Raw genomic sequence first — 15,441 nt, forward strand, 5'->3', positions numbered from 1 at the left:
GATTCGGCACATGACACACGAAACACGACACACATGACACCTAAACCTTACAGACCGATTTTTTTTATTTTAAAATGTGGGTTTTCTATGCGTGTTTTTACTAAAACCGTCGACTCATACGTAAGGTTTTCAGATTTCATGCAAGTCAAACCGGGACACCCCCACCCAAAAAAAAAAATTAGATCTTTGACCTTTCTATAGATATTGTCCGAGCCAAAAAACCCACATGGCCGTGTTTTGGGCTCTTACGGGCGCTCACTCATTTTACGAGGCGTGCTCATCTGTCAAACGAGACGCCCGCCTTCCGCCGGCCGAGAAGGTCTTGGCGTGGCTGGTCTACCTTGCCTGACCAGCCAGCGTACTCATCCACAGCCCCCGCCATAAAGGGGCACAGGCGCAGGCGCCGAGAAACTCCCCGGCTCGCCATCTACTCCTTAATAAACAAGGATAAACTGACTTGACGTGTCTAATTTCCCACCCCGCCCTGTTCCAGCACGTGCTCCAGAGCGAGCTGAACGAGAGACGACGACATACACATACAGCCGCTGGTCACCCCATACATACACACACATTACAGCTGCTGAAGCTATCGTTCAGATATATTTTCAATCGAAGTGATAATGTTTATGTTCAGACCAATATTCTGATGGTCGGCGTTCGTAGCCTTACGACCCACCAGGCGCTTTTTGTTTGTATTGGAAGCGGCGGTTTGAGCGCGTTTCCTCCTGTCTCTTCCTACTCAGCCGCCGACGAGTGAACAACCTCGCTCCCGGCGGCTCTCTGACTTCTATTCGCCTCCCGCTTCGGTTGAGTGAACCTTCGTTCCCACCACCGAGTCACCGGTCAGCTCGGCCTGATCGGCAGACGATACTGGGAGTTCAGCTCCAGTATACGTCCAGTGAGAAGTGAGGAACACCCTGGTATCTCTTCGACGAAGTGAGACCAGTCACGTGTTGGGTTTGACATAATCTCAAGCCACACAATACGTGTTCTTTGTATACGAACTCCCCCCCCCCCTCCCCCTTGCTTGCTCTCTGTACATTTAACCTAAAAATACAGTTGATTACATACAGATTTACAACCTGTTTTTTATTACATAAAATCTCTCACCATTTTCCGTCTCCCCGCATCACATTCATACATACGCACACTGTACGAGAGAGGGAGACAGAGAGCAGAGGAGCCATCAGCAGAGACCATACCACAGACGACGAAGGAAGACACCGTGAGGAAAGCCACGCTACGCTTACCGCTGAGCAATTCTACAAACATCACGTCCAAGTGGCTTCTCGATTGAGAACCCCTGGCATCTGTACAGTTTAGAATATGTATAATTGATTTTTTTCCCTTCTATTTTTAATATATGTAAATGAAAAGTGCTACAATTACAATGAAGAAACCAAAGATAGACTTCACGGAGAGGATAAGTGAAAAAATCTAATAAAGTTTTTGGTGCTTTTTCTTCAGCTAAGAGCTTTTAAAGCTTCACATAGCTTTAGAGTGCGTTATATTACAGGTAATAGTGATATCCACCTAGTTTTTGAATGTGAGAGTAGATTTTTATATTCAATATTAGCAAAATCACAGAAATCTTTTAGCCTTTCTGTTCTGACGTTGTCAATTCCGCGTCTGCGTGTGATGAATCATTCTGAGTGTGAGAAAATTATTGATTCAAGATAAATTGATTGGTGCCTGATACACATTGTTTTGTCTCCAGAAAGTATAAGACAGAGACAAATAGTTCATTGTTGAATATTGCTGCAGTGTTTACCAGATTGTGTGGTTCAAACATCGACTTTTTGTTTATAGTTTATGTTAATTCCGAGTTAAAAACTTCTGTAGGAATTTAAACAGGAGTAAATCGAGACATTTGGGCGTCCCGAGAGGTTTGTTCGGGACACCGGGACACGATACTTAAAACTGGTGACAGTCCCGATTAATCGGGACGCCCAAAAACTCTACTCATAGGTAACGTTAAGGTCTTAGATTAGTAAATTTGTTTTATAATACTACTTTTTCATATTCAGAATTCACTACAGCCATTGGCCATCTAGATTACAATAATATTTGATGGTAAATGAATGTTACTGTCAATTATTGTAATCCGCAGGACCTCCATTTAAGGCACAAACTATTTTCTTTTATTTATTTGTTATTTTGACATGGCTATATACCAGGAAGGCTTAACAGGTAAACCCCAATGCGCATTAGGCAATTAATTACAAACATTTCAAGCATTTCAAGATGATGAACACGAAATTAATTATTAATTATTTAGTGAATTAATCCATAGAGACATTTGGACAAATCTAAATCCATAGGATTTCTAAATCCAATCCAATCTAAATCCATAGGATTTCGATTTGTACATAAGTTTTTACATATTGTACATAAATCAAATTCAGATATTGGTGACATAGTGGGTAGGATGCTTTTTGCCAATTTGATGGAAGAACCGATTCAACAATGAAATCGGATAAATTGGCAAACTCTGGTAGGAAACGATCAACTTAACGTTGATCGTTTCCAGTGGCGGCTCGTCCTAATGGGCTGCCGGGCTGCAGCCCCTCCTATAAAATTCTAAGATATATATTTAATAATACATTTAATATTTTATTTATTAATGATATTTTTTTTATTAGTTGGATGGACTTAACTATTGGGGCCTTCGACAGAGTAAATACTACTTACAATATCACCCATATCCAAAAGGGTGATATTGTAAGTAATGTTGACCGTTTCGAAGACCCCACTAACTTGTATGGTGACAGATGAATTAAAATGTTGCTGTACTGGCTGTAAAGTGTTACAGCGCCGAGCTGAACGCTGCCCAGCCCGGAGTTTCGGAACGAGAAAGAGAAGGAGCTATTTGCAACTGCAGATAGCTCTTTCTCTTTCACTCACTCTTCCGTTTTGGGCTGGACAGTCGGCAGCCTTCGCCTGTTAAACGACATTCATCTGTCAGTTTGTTTAAGATTTCGCGCGCTTGATCTTACATTTGATTAGTTGGATCGCACGATCACAGCTTTATTCGTTTTCGTTACTCTTAATTGGTTGCGTACGAGCCCTCATCAAATCTTCGGTGAGTCGTTTTCATTTTGATAACAGCAAACTTTTTTCAAATCTGTTTAACTTTTTCTCGTAATTTTTATTTAAATATATTAAGATTTTTTTTCTTTTAAAAATGGAAGAACAAAAGAATTCAGTAAAATATTTACAAAATTTGCACTTTTCGCGACTAGAACTTACCGAAAAAGTCGCTATAAAAGCATTAGGCTGCCTCACGCCCAATTTAATTATTTCTCAGCCTGCAACTAGTAGATCTTTTAGTTACTCGCGAAAATTTAATCCAGACATTTATAAAAAATACAATTGGTTAACGAGATGTACAGAAAAAAACGCGTTATTTTGTTATCCGTGTCTTTTGTTCGGAGGCGAGTCGCCAGGCGAAGCATCTTGGACGAAAACAGGAGTTATTGACTTAAAACATTTAACCGATTAATTTAAAAACACGAGGGAAGTGTCGAACACTTAAAAAATGTGTGTAATCTCACGATTTTGGGAAGCTTGTCGGCGGGAAATAGATAAGCATAACGAAAACGTCAAAAATAAATCGGGATGTTTTATTTAAAATTATTGATTGCGTTAAATTTTGCGGTAAATTTGAAATGCCAATGAGGGGACACGATGAAACAGATAATTCAAAAAATCCAGGAGTTTTTCGGGGGCTTCTAGAATATTCACAAAATTTCGACGATTCTTTTAAAAAACATTATCAAACTTCTTCGGTTTTTAAAGGGACATCAAAAACTATTCAAAATTAACTTTTAGATTGTATTTTGAACGTGTGTAGGGAACAAATAAGTGCTGAAATAAAAAAAGCAACTTATCTAGCTGTTATGGCAGATGAAACAACCGATGTATCGATGCATTGTCAACAGGTTAATGTTTTTCGTTACGAATTAGGGGGTTAAGTTTTTGAAAGGTTTTGGGGTTTTTTTTAATCCGCGTCGCGAAACCAGCAAGAACGAATTTTTTTTAGCAATCTTACTGGAGTACCAGCGTATTTTTCGAAATCTTCATCGCGTTTGGACGCACCCCTTTAATGGGTGGTGAATTTTGCTAGTTTTTTTTCAATAATACTTAAATCCACATGTAAGTGGTCGTACGCCAAAAATTGTGCTTATTTTGTCCTGTTATGACATGATAGAATAATTATGGTGACATTTTTTAGACATCTTTTCAGTGCAGCCCCGCCACTAAAAATTATCACGAGCCGCCACTGATCGTTTCCTACCAGAGTAACAAATATCCTAACGGAGTAACAAATATCCAAGTGTGACCAGCAGCACATACTGCATACTGCTAACTAAGAACAATACTTTCGTAATGTCATACTAAATTACGTAACGTTATACTAATTTGTAAATTTTCACTATTGTGAAGAAATTAAATGAATACATTGAAAATAAGTTAAGTTGTTGACTATTGATTAAATATTTATTTTGATCACATGACTGGGAAATTTTTAAATAAAAACCACACTCAAAAAATAAATAAAACTTGCCTAATTTTAAATTTACTTTTGAACCAGTTCATATGAAAAAATTCAATGTCGGTGGATTTGAATTAGTGAATATTTTTGTGTGTCACCAAGATAGGCGTCTGTTTACATTTATCCTATTTGGTAGGCTTTATTCTGTATGTTTTATACTTTATATACATATGTAAATATAAACATAATGATGTGACGCAGACATCGACATATAAGAAGATATTTTATATTGATGGACACATACAAATCATTGTTTATTATAAACAAATCGAATTATCTTAATTTGCTCTATTTTGTTATTTAACAATATATATATACCTACTTAACTACAAGAAATATTAAATCAAATAATTTATGACATTATTGTAATATGATGCAAAATCTAGATTCCCTAGAATGCCTACACACGCGAATTAAGTGAATGGAAGTGATAAGTTTTGAAAGTACATGTACCGATTTTTGTGTATTTATCAACAAAAAAAATGTATGTAATAAAAAAAATATCTACATATATATGAATAACACCAAAACAATCGAGGGATGTATCCAATTTCGACACGTCACAACGTGGTCTGATACTAATATTATAAACAATGTCAATTTGATAAGGTAATTATGTTTGCAGTGATACGCAAACTTTTATAACGAATTTAAGTATTGAAACCCTTTAATAATATTGCATTATGTAGTCTCACAGTGATTTCGTGGAATTTGAACGGTGTCTTGTTCGTCTACTTAAAGGTTCTTCAGAGTATGTATGTATGCATATTCATTTTGAATGACTAGTGGTATAATAATTAGGATTTTCTACTCTGCCACATCCAGAGACACCTGAACATAGCCGAGTGCCGAACCAGCAACACTCTACCATATCCAGAAACCATCTGAATAACATATTCATATAAACTAATACTTATACACTTGTATACACTGTTATACCAAAATAAATACTTTATCCATATAACAGCGGTAATAACTACTAAAACTCAGACGAACCCGTCTATAAACCCATGGCGGACTGGTGGTGAAGAACACCTTCACAACTAGAACAGTCCCCATACTGGTCACACTCTAAAACTGGTCACACCCTAAAATCGGTCACGAGAAAACTGATTGACACAATTGACTATTAATCACCGAACCATAATAAAAGGGTCTACCTCACGGGAGCGAAAGTGAAAATCCCGAAAACGCAAATATCGGAAGGCAAAGTTCGAAAATCGAAAGATCTTAAGTCGAAAGATAAAAAAAAGAGTGCATGGTAAACGGTACTATGTATGTATGTATAATATATATATATATATATATATATATATATATATATATATATATATATATATATATATATATATATATCCCACTCCTGTTGCAATTGATCGGTCGATTGCATCATACACTTCAGTTAGCAGTTAGCTTTACTGTATGTTTATATGGTGTGATTTTATATTAATTAAATATAAATTATCTTGCCTTTTTTCCTGTCAAAACCCCCCCCCCTTGACAAAATCTTGGCTACGCCACTGGTTTGTAATGGGCCAAGAAGGCGCATTGGGGTTTACCTGTTAGGCCTTCCTGGTATATATGTATATAATAAAATATAATATATTATATGTGGACAATAACTAGCGTTTCCTCTACTCATTTTAATTCGCAATAAAAAAAGGTTGCGAGAGTATACGGCGAACAGCTGAGATAGCGTGAAATGTTTACGTCAATGGCAATGGCCGCAGAGGTGACTGTTCAGATCACGCATCACGATAGCGAGCTGTCATTTGTCATTGGCCATTGGCCATTGGCCGTTGGTAGTCGATCGGCCAGTGCTAGTCCTATCCATTGAAAATGTTGCCGAAATTTAGCGTTTGTTCATTTCTTTTCATTTTCTATTGTAATATCGCGTTGACGTGGGGAATTTCGCCAGTCATTTTAAGTGAGTACATCACATTCTCTAATACAAAACCTAATCATTTTCGCGCTGAATTATTATTTTGCACCGTGGACCTTGACTTTAACACAATGGAACCTGTTTTTTGCTTCATTTTCTGTACCTTTGATGCATGCGATTTCTTCTACACACGTGTTAATCTGTTTTTTCATTCATATCTAGCGCACAATATCACATTTTCGTACTAGTGCTGTACATATTATGCAAACAATTTATTTTTATTTTATCTATGTACGTAGTAACAATAGATGAAATTTTGTGATCATGCGAAAATTCAGACTCGAGATTTTGCTGATCGATCACTGATCACGTTTTCATGATCTAGAAAAAATGTGTGTGTGTGTATTTTGGGGATTTTTTGCACACCGTTAGTCCTATCGAACTGAAAATTAGTATCGGTTACTGAAATTCTTATCGACACTACGTGAATTTTTTTCAAATTTTTAAGTTGACCGGAAATGGTACCTCCCCTTATAGGTGTCCCTTTTTTTAAGTTTTTTAATTCAATTATCTCCCAAAAGATAATTGAATTTTACTAACTGAATCGGACTGAATTTTTTTTATATGTAATAGAAATTATTAATTGTATAACCTTATATTTTTTGAATATTTTTATCTGAACCGGAAGTAGTACTTTTACTCTAGAGAATCAAGGTTTTTTATGTTTTTCTCAGAAACCTTTTGGTTTATTTTTTTTCAAAGCATGGTTTTACGATTTATGTAGATATCGTTTCTGAAATTCTAAAAAGTGGTTTAAATTACCATGTTTTTTTAAATTATTATTAACTCTTATAAACTTTCATATTATCAGATTTTTCAAAAGCAGCATTTTTCTAACCTAACCTAACCAAAATCATGTAGTTTTTTATACTGCTTTTGATCTGGTTCTAAGGCAAATTTTTAGCATGTTTTTGATTTTTTTACATGTATTTTTGTCAGTGGCGTACGTTGGTTGTTGGTGTTGTGTATGAAAAATAAAAAAAAACTGATATTTTCAATATGAATTTTATTTTTATTTGTATATTAATTCGATTCTTCGCCCTTTATAGATGAATTTTTCAATTACGCTTTCATAAAATGAGTATTATTTTTTCCATCGAGATCAATCTTTCCTGGCCTTGCTTACTTCGACAGCAAATATTGATTCTATTGAGAGCAGGAAATGAAGGTTCTGCTGAAGCAGTACTACTCGGAAGAGTTGATATTAGTTTGCTTAATTTGTCCACTTCCTGAAAACCTGACTCTAGATTATTATTTCTCATGAATTTTACAAGTTCATGGACGGGTTTCCCTGAAAATTCAGAGCACGAATACACAACAGTAAGCTCGTTTTTTTTTTAACCTTATATTATAATCGAACAATTGTCCATAGATTTTTTCCAGTTTAATAATCAAATCATTTGGAAAGTTTTCTTTATATTGCGGATATTTCAGATTTGCAATGTCGACATCGAAGAAAATCGGCATTCAATTTGCTTACATATACCATCAACTATTTTATTAAACAGTTGACTAAATGCAAACTTTTCTTCAAAAGCCGAATCATTTCTCAGGAGTCTGTGGTAATTTTCTTCACATACATATGAATCCCATAATTTTTCGCAATTATTATCCTGTTCATAATAATTCCCAGGGTAGGGGACAAATGTAACAATTTGTCAATCTTGATTTAAACTCTATTATTTCTTTTTGTATGAATCATAGGAAATAAATAAATACATATATATATGTTCCTGAATATATGGTTTATACTATGGCTACATTTGTTTCATTGTAAATGTAATAGTTAAATTAGAAAAAAATCCTAATCAATTTGTCCCCGGTCTCCCCTATATTCACATTTTTTATCCTTATGCTTAATAGATAAATCTGGAAGAGGCGGACGTGGTTTGCCCATTTTAATTACATTCGATTTCATCTCATAACTTTTTCAAAATGGACTGTTTAGAATATCTTGAACACTATTAGTCATTATCGGGGCAAAATAAAATCTAGAAATAAAAATATTAAATAAGATAATAAACCATTATTACGCCGAAATAGAAAAAGCAGTGACCTGTTATTGAGGAGTAATGTAATAAAAAAAAATGGTGGATAAACGTCAACGACTATCTCGCCGGGTAGATTTCAAACGCGTCTTACACGATATTTTTGCACCATCGTAATGGCGGAGGATCCATTTACTTATATTGATGACCGAAATGAGTAATATGGCAAAGTATGAAAACGATCGGATAAGAGATATAAAAAAGTCATCTTAATGTGAAACGTAAAGGAGGGTTGTAAGTAATAATAAAAAAGCAGAGATACGAGAGTTATTGTACTGCAACTTGACAGGTCGCCATTGATGTATAATACACTAGATCCGCCCTCACGTCTTATACTGGTCTCCCTTTTGGCGCATGCAAAATACATGGCGCATGCACAGTTTCTCTTAGTAGGTAGGTAGGTACCGCTGCGTCGTAGGGAAAAAAAACCTTTACTTCCCCGCTAGTTAAACCCCCCGCACCCCTCAGTTAGTGAAGACAAGATCTTCGACCAAAATCACAAGTCAGGGCCCATCTATGTGTATTATACATCAATGCAGGTCGCCTTTGACTGTTATTTCTGCGAACAAATGCATTTGTGGGGATACGCATGCGCAAACGACGCGTCTGTATGCACTTTTATGCATTGACTTGACGATATATTAGCGCTTACAAATGCATTTTATCGTTCATGTTGTAGATAGTGCATATTAGATTTTGCAATAAACAACTACGTATCAAATATCATCATTAAATAATTATGTATGAATAAATCAACAATAACACTGAGCAAAAAAAAATCACGTTTTTGAGTTACCAGAGCGGAGACTGACCAATCTTTACTAAGTTTGACCCACTGAATTCGAATATGATAATGAATTTTGTTGGTTAGTGATCGTTTAAAAATATGCGCGATTTTTACAGTTTTTTTGGCTTTTGTGGTCTTTAACTCAAAACCTAGTATTATTGTGCTCATAGTGAGTATTGGAATCAACAGTCAGAAGTTTTTTCTATTGATTGTGATTTACAGATTTGACCATAAATGATTCTGTGGATGTTAATTGATATGTATTTACTGAATTTCGATGAATTGTTTAAAAAATATGCTGCAAATTTACAAATTTGACGATGGATGTCTCTGTGGATGTTAATTGATGTGTATTCACTTTGTATAATATGTACAAATACTACTTGTATGAAATGAACAATGTTTCTGGTCAGCAAGGCGCATTGGGGTTACCTGTTATGCCTTCTTGGTATAAATTAAAATAAATAAATATATTATTAATAACAAATGGACAGTATAAAAATCTGACATACATTCGTTAGAACAAATAACAATGCCTGTTGGATGATATTGTAACCAAAAAGATATACTGGCCATTCGTCATAATAAAATTTACCATTTAATATTAATACTGACCATTTATGTTTAAATACTGGCCATTTTATATAAATACTGACCTTTCATATTTAAATCCTGACAAAAATAGACCAAAATACTTTAAAGACTAGTAAAATAGTTGTCTATAATAAATAGAATATGCATACATATTTTGCTCGTAATGAATATATCACACGTCCTTATCTTGTGTTAATTGAATGTCATATTAATTTCTAAGTGTGCATTGTTGATAAAGCAATTTATACAAATACACATTTAAATTTGATATGAAGGTTTCCAACTTCTAAGATAGACGCGGGAAATTTTTGACCCCTTTTAGTGCGAAAATAAAATCGAATAGTACGTATATGAAAGTTCAAGGTAAGGCCAAATCAAAATAAGGCCATTTTTCAATCACACTAATTATTATTTTTTTTTTTGTAAATAAATTTATAAACATTATTGAACTTAACATTTTTTTTAAATTGAAATTTTTGTATAATCAGTTCCAGGAGATGGCGGTAGTCAACTGGAGGCCACCTTGAATAAGTCGACTGTGGTGCACTACATGTGTCAGAAGACCTCGTCAGGCTACTTCAACATATGGCTGAACTTGGAGCTGCTCGTCCCTTTGGTGATCGACTGCTGGATCGACAACATGAAGCTGCACTACGACAATGTATCCAGAATGACGTCGAACACGCCTGGTGTCACAATCAAAGTGCCTGGATGGGGCAACTCGGAGCCGGTTGAATGGCTGGACCCGTCACACGCGTCTCCCGGGACCTATTTTAAAGATATCACCAACGCACTTGTCAGCGTTGGATACGTTAGGAACGTGTCCGTGAGGGGTGCCCCCTATGATTTCAGAAAAGCTCCCAGTTAGTCTGATTTATACATATACATATATAAAATTGTTGTGACGACTAATACATAAGTCAATAGTGGCTATTGTAAACAGGGAAGGTTTATGTTTCGACTGTGTTATGGCCTGTAGAAATTCGGTTGAGTTTTATTTATGTTCAATATACAAATATTATTGTGTGTACGGTGAAAGAGGTAGTTGCTCGACCTCGGAGGAGTGGGTTGGCTGAACTCCCGGTTCACTGGTGTTTGGGGCGGGTGCGCTGGTTTATATCCTGGTTGGCTGTGCAATGCATAGCTGGTGAGGTTATGCTCTCGGAGATTCCTTTTTTGGTGCCTAGCTGTATGATGAGATCATGCTCTATAGGCTCGAGGTTGTTTGTGTGGAGCGAGTCGAATCGTGGCTTTGCCCTTGTGTGGACGAAGATATTTAAGGCAAAGTCGGCTCTGCATGTTCGATCAACGACTTCAAGTGCAAGCTGTGCTATATGCTTACACTATAAATTAATAAGTAAATGAAAAAAAAATCTCAATTATATTCATTGACACAATTAATTGCAAGATTATGAGCTAGTGAGTGCGAATAATCGAAACATGCTCATATTATCGTGTTTGTTTGTCATATGCGTGCTCAGTGGGTACAAATTAATTAGAATCATTTAGTTTTCATATGGTAAATAAGGGTCAATCTCAATCAAATGTATTGATTTTGCATAAATTGAGCTGATTGTACTATTGTTGATTTCAGACGAGAATGAAGGATTTTTCCTGCGGTTGCGTGAGCTCGTTGAGGAAACATATACAACCAATAATAAGAGTAAGGTCACTATTTTGACGCACAGCATGGGAGGAACGATGGCTTTGCATTTTTTGCATCTGCAATCTGCCAAATGGAAGACTAAGTATATCGAAAGGATGATCACTCTCGCAGCACCTTGGGGTGGTGCCGTCAAGGCTATCAAGGTTTTTGCCATCGGTACGTTTCGGGACATTAGATTTATAGTTGAATGTATGTATGTATTGAGTATTAAATGTAGAAAAGATAAAGGCATGCTAGACTAATAAGGTTATATGTATATTATTTTTAAATATATGAAAATTTTAGGAGACAATTTGGGCACATTTGTACTACGCGAGAGTATACTCCGAGAGCAGCAAATCACGGCACCGTCTCTAGCGTGGCTTTTGCCTTCACCTTTGTTTTGGAAAGATGCTGAAGTTTTGGTGCAAACGGACAAATACAATTACACCGTAAAAGATTTGCAGAAGTTTTTCAGGTTATATGCTAATAAGCTTATCACTTCATTTGCCTTTATTAATCAACTAGTGTTGTGCCCGATGAAATATCATCGCATGGGTTATTAAGCAATGGCATATTAAGTCTTGTGTTTGATCCGCTCGCAGTCGTATTTTTTACTAACCTCTTCTTAGTTCATTTTCATTAATTGTTTAATATGAAATATTAATTAGTTCATTTATTGTTTAATATGACAACAAAATGGAAAAACTACCCATCTACATACATTTAAACAATATAAAACACCAATAGATAAATAAATAAATTAATTAATTAACCCTTTGAGTGCTGACGTCTTTTCTGTTGAAAGTCCGCTGAAAATTTCGCCAGCATTTCCAACTAGAATTATTTAGAAATCCTATGGAAAGCTGGTATGAAAATTGTAACTAAAACAAACAAACCCTAGATAACTACCGCCGAGGATTTCGAATTTTGTAAAGGTGTGTTTAGACTCTCTAATATATCTTGCAACAATGTAAAATAAACAAAAGATGTCTATTAATGAATTTATTTTTGCAAAACTAGTTCTATCTTTTTGATTGTTGTTAAAATGTAATGCTCACAATCTAAAATACTCAGCAGCTAGGGATTTCCAACGGGAAATTCTGCTATGGTTATAAATTCAGAAATTCCGGTGTAAACCAGTCTTTATAAACGTTGACAAATGATTGACACGTACCCATGTTCAATGCATTTTTTTAAAATGTTTCTTGGAAAGGCTTAGTGGGTTGTATTCTTGTTTACTTTGTACGCCTATTGGCGTTTTTCAGGCCCATGGACTTGTTAGCAAAACGCCGATCGGCGTTGATCAGCGTTCAAAGGGTTAATTTAATAAATTTCCAATAGATGGCGCTAAATGCTCAGAGACTTATTGCCCTAGAGGAAATATTGGTTGCAAACAGTATATATAGAAGTTTTTTGTTGATCTGTTATTATGTTTACATTATATTCGTACGTTTTGTTGGGAGTGTTTTAACCGTTTGCCCGCGGTCGTCTTCTATGGAAGCTTTGCGCGACAAGTCTGTAACGCGGCTGTCTTCCATAGAATTTCTGAACTCTGCACGGGATTTTGAGCCTTATATGCGCCTATTTCAACTGTTTTAAGGTTGAAAATTGGTTGAATATATTACTGAGAGTTGAATGCCATCTATTCAATTTGCTTAAAATGAATATATACCAGTCAAAATTAGTTTTTTGTGGAACCATACTGAAACCTCATTTATACGACGTCATGTCTGTTGAACAATGGCGACGATACGTCTCAATTGTATGAAGAATGATTATTTGACAATTAAGCCAAAACTACGAGATATATTATGTATTTTATTGTTTAAAATAATACTTTATGTGTTAATTAACATATCTGGTCACTTGAGTAAATATTAAAATCTGTATTTAAGGTCGAAAACTCGATTGCCAAATTCGCGAAAAAGGTGCCGCCGCGTACAGGGCTTGTTCGCTATATTTATTGCCGCGGGCAAAGGGTTAACTCTGACGTACATATGTCGAATCGAAATCACTATTATAGTACGGGGAGCGTTATCGACACACAGAATAGCGCTATTATATATGAAATTTCACGAAAAAAGCAAAGGACTTGCATCGAAATGAGTAATTTCACAAATCGGATGCAACATGTAATATGTATATTTTATAGTGATCTCGATTATATCAACGGTTGGGAAATGAGGAAAGATACGATTCAATACACCATGGATTTTTCACCTCCCGGTGTCGACTTGCATTGCTTGTATGGATCGAGTGTGCCCACCGTAGAAAGGTATAATACATTTACCATGTTTAAGAATGAGTTGGGTGTGTGTTTCACCATGCTGAAAGCGATTGTGCTCTTTCAGGTTGGTGTACAAACCGGGTACATGGCTCGATGGGTATCCCACTCTGGCGTACGGAGACGGCGACGGGACCGTGAACACCCGTTCCCTCGAGGGTTGTCTCCATTGGACGAACAACCATCGGAGTCGGTGGACGTCCAAGTCTGGGGTGAAGGTCGTGTCGCACCTCGCGCTACCCAAAGCTGACCACATGAGCATATTAAGTGACGTTCGGGTGTTGGAGTATTTGAAGAATCTATTGAGCCAATGAAGGGCCATCGTACTTGGCAGGTCAATGTGATAAAATGTATATTGAATGTATGTAAATTTAATAGGAAGAGTTTATCATTATTTGTAATATATATGTACATATATACATATATAATATGATTGATGATTTTTGATCATTGATTAAAATCAAAATCAATAAGAGAAGCGTGTTTCTACAGAGATTTATAAAAAATATTCTTTATTTATTTTGAAAAATTTCTTATGTATTTGTTCATATGAACAAAGAGCGTATTTGTAATTACCGTTTTGATTTAAAGTGGAAAATATGTGGTATTAGCGGAACCTTGTGCCCTCAATGGTGCTTTTGTTCAATACTAATCGATAGCAATATATTATTATGTCAAATATATTAACTATCAGATGTGATAACACTGAACAACAACAAAAAATTATCGGAACCGAAACTTATCAATCTTTACTAGAGTTGGACCCACTAAATTTGAATATGAGAGTGATTTTTGTTGGTTTTCTCTCGTATAAGAGATATGAGCGTTTAAAAAAATGGACAGCTTTTACAGATTTTTGGCTTTTGCAGTTTTTAATTCAAAATCTGTATTTATTTAAAATATATTTTTCATTTTATTTTATTTTATTTATTGAAAAATCAACAGATAAGATGTAGACATGCATAGAAACAAAGAGTAAATATATAATATATATATACATATATACCTATATATATATATATATATATATATATATACAGTGGCGGACTGGGACTGAAATTAGTACATGCCATGAGTCAAAGGGGGCCCCCACCCAGGGTTAAAAGAAATTGTCCCCCCCCCCCATATAAAAAAAATTTCTTCTTTCCATCACGCTAAATATCAAGGGTACAAGAAAAATGGCAAAAACAATATAGATCCATAAATTACATTGTATATTTCTTTTTAACCCTTGTCCTAGGTAAATAGAATGCATCATAAAAGAATGCGGTATAAAAGCGGCTTTTACTTTCGGTAGAAAACAATCAGGGACGTTCATCAGGGGGGGGGGGGCAGGCAAAGATTGGTCAAATTGAATTTTTTTTCAAAAAATCTGTTTTATATCGGAATAAAAATGGAAAATATTCTTTGCATACACCTTATTGAGTTATAAAATATAATAAGATAAGCTTATTTTTGATAAAATAATTATAAAAAAATATTATGTAAAAAACGAAAAAAGCGCCGCAGGCGAAAATTTTTTTTCAAAAATCTTCACATAGTCAACAAAAATCGACCATCAAACTGAGTCACTAAAAAAAAAA

General features: G+C 35.3%; 1 protein-coding gene across 1 annotated transcript; it reads left to right on the forward strand.

The window, feature by feature from the left end:
• The first annotated feature begins 6,297 nt into the window (after positions 1 to 6,297).
• Positions 6,298 to 14,314, forward strand: LOC143909779 (lysosomal phospholipase A and acyltransferase-like). Its single transcript, XM_077427952.1, has 6 exons — positions 6,298 to 6,482; positions 10,415 to 10,789; positions 11,521 to 11,748; positions 11,878 to 12,049; positions 13,727 to 13,849; positions 13,926 to 14,314. The coding sequence occupies exons 1-6, from the start codon at positions 6,395 to 6,397 to the stop codon at positions 14,170 to 14,172; spliced, it is 1,233 nt and encodes a 410-aa protein (XP_077284078.1). The 5' UTR covers positions 6,298 to 6,394; the 3' UTR covers positions 14,173 to 14,314.
• Positions 14,315 to 15,441: the final 1,127 nt, after the last annotated feature.

This window comes from Arctopsyche grandis, chromosome 3, assembly GCF_051622035.1.
Source record: "Arctopsyche grandis isolate Sample6627 chromosome 3, ASM5162203v2, whole genome shotgun sequence".
NCBI lineage: Eukaryota > Metazoa > Arthropoda > Insecta > Trichoptera > Hydropsychidae > Arctopsyche > Arctopsyche grandis.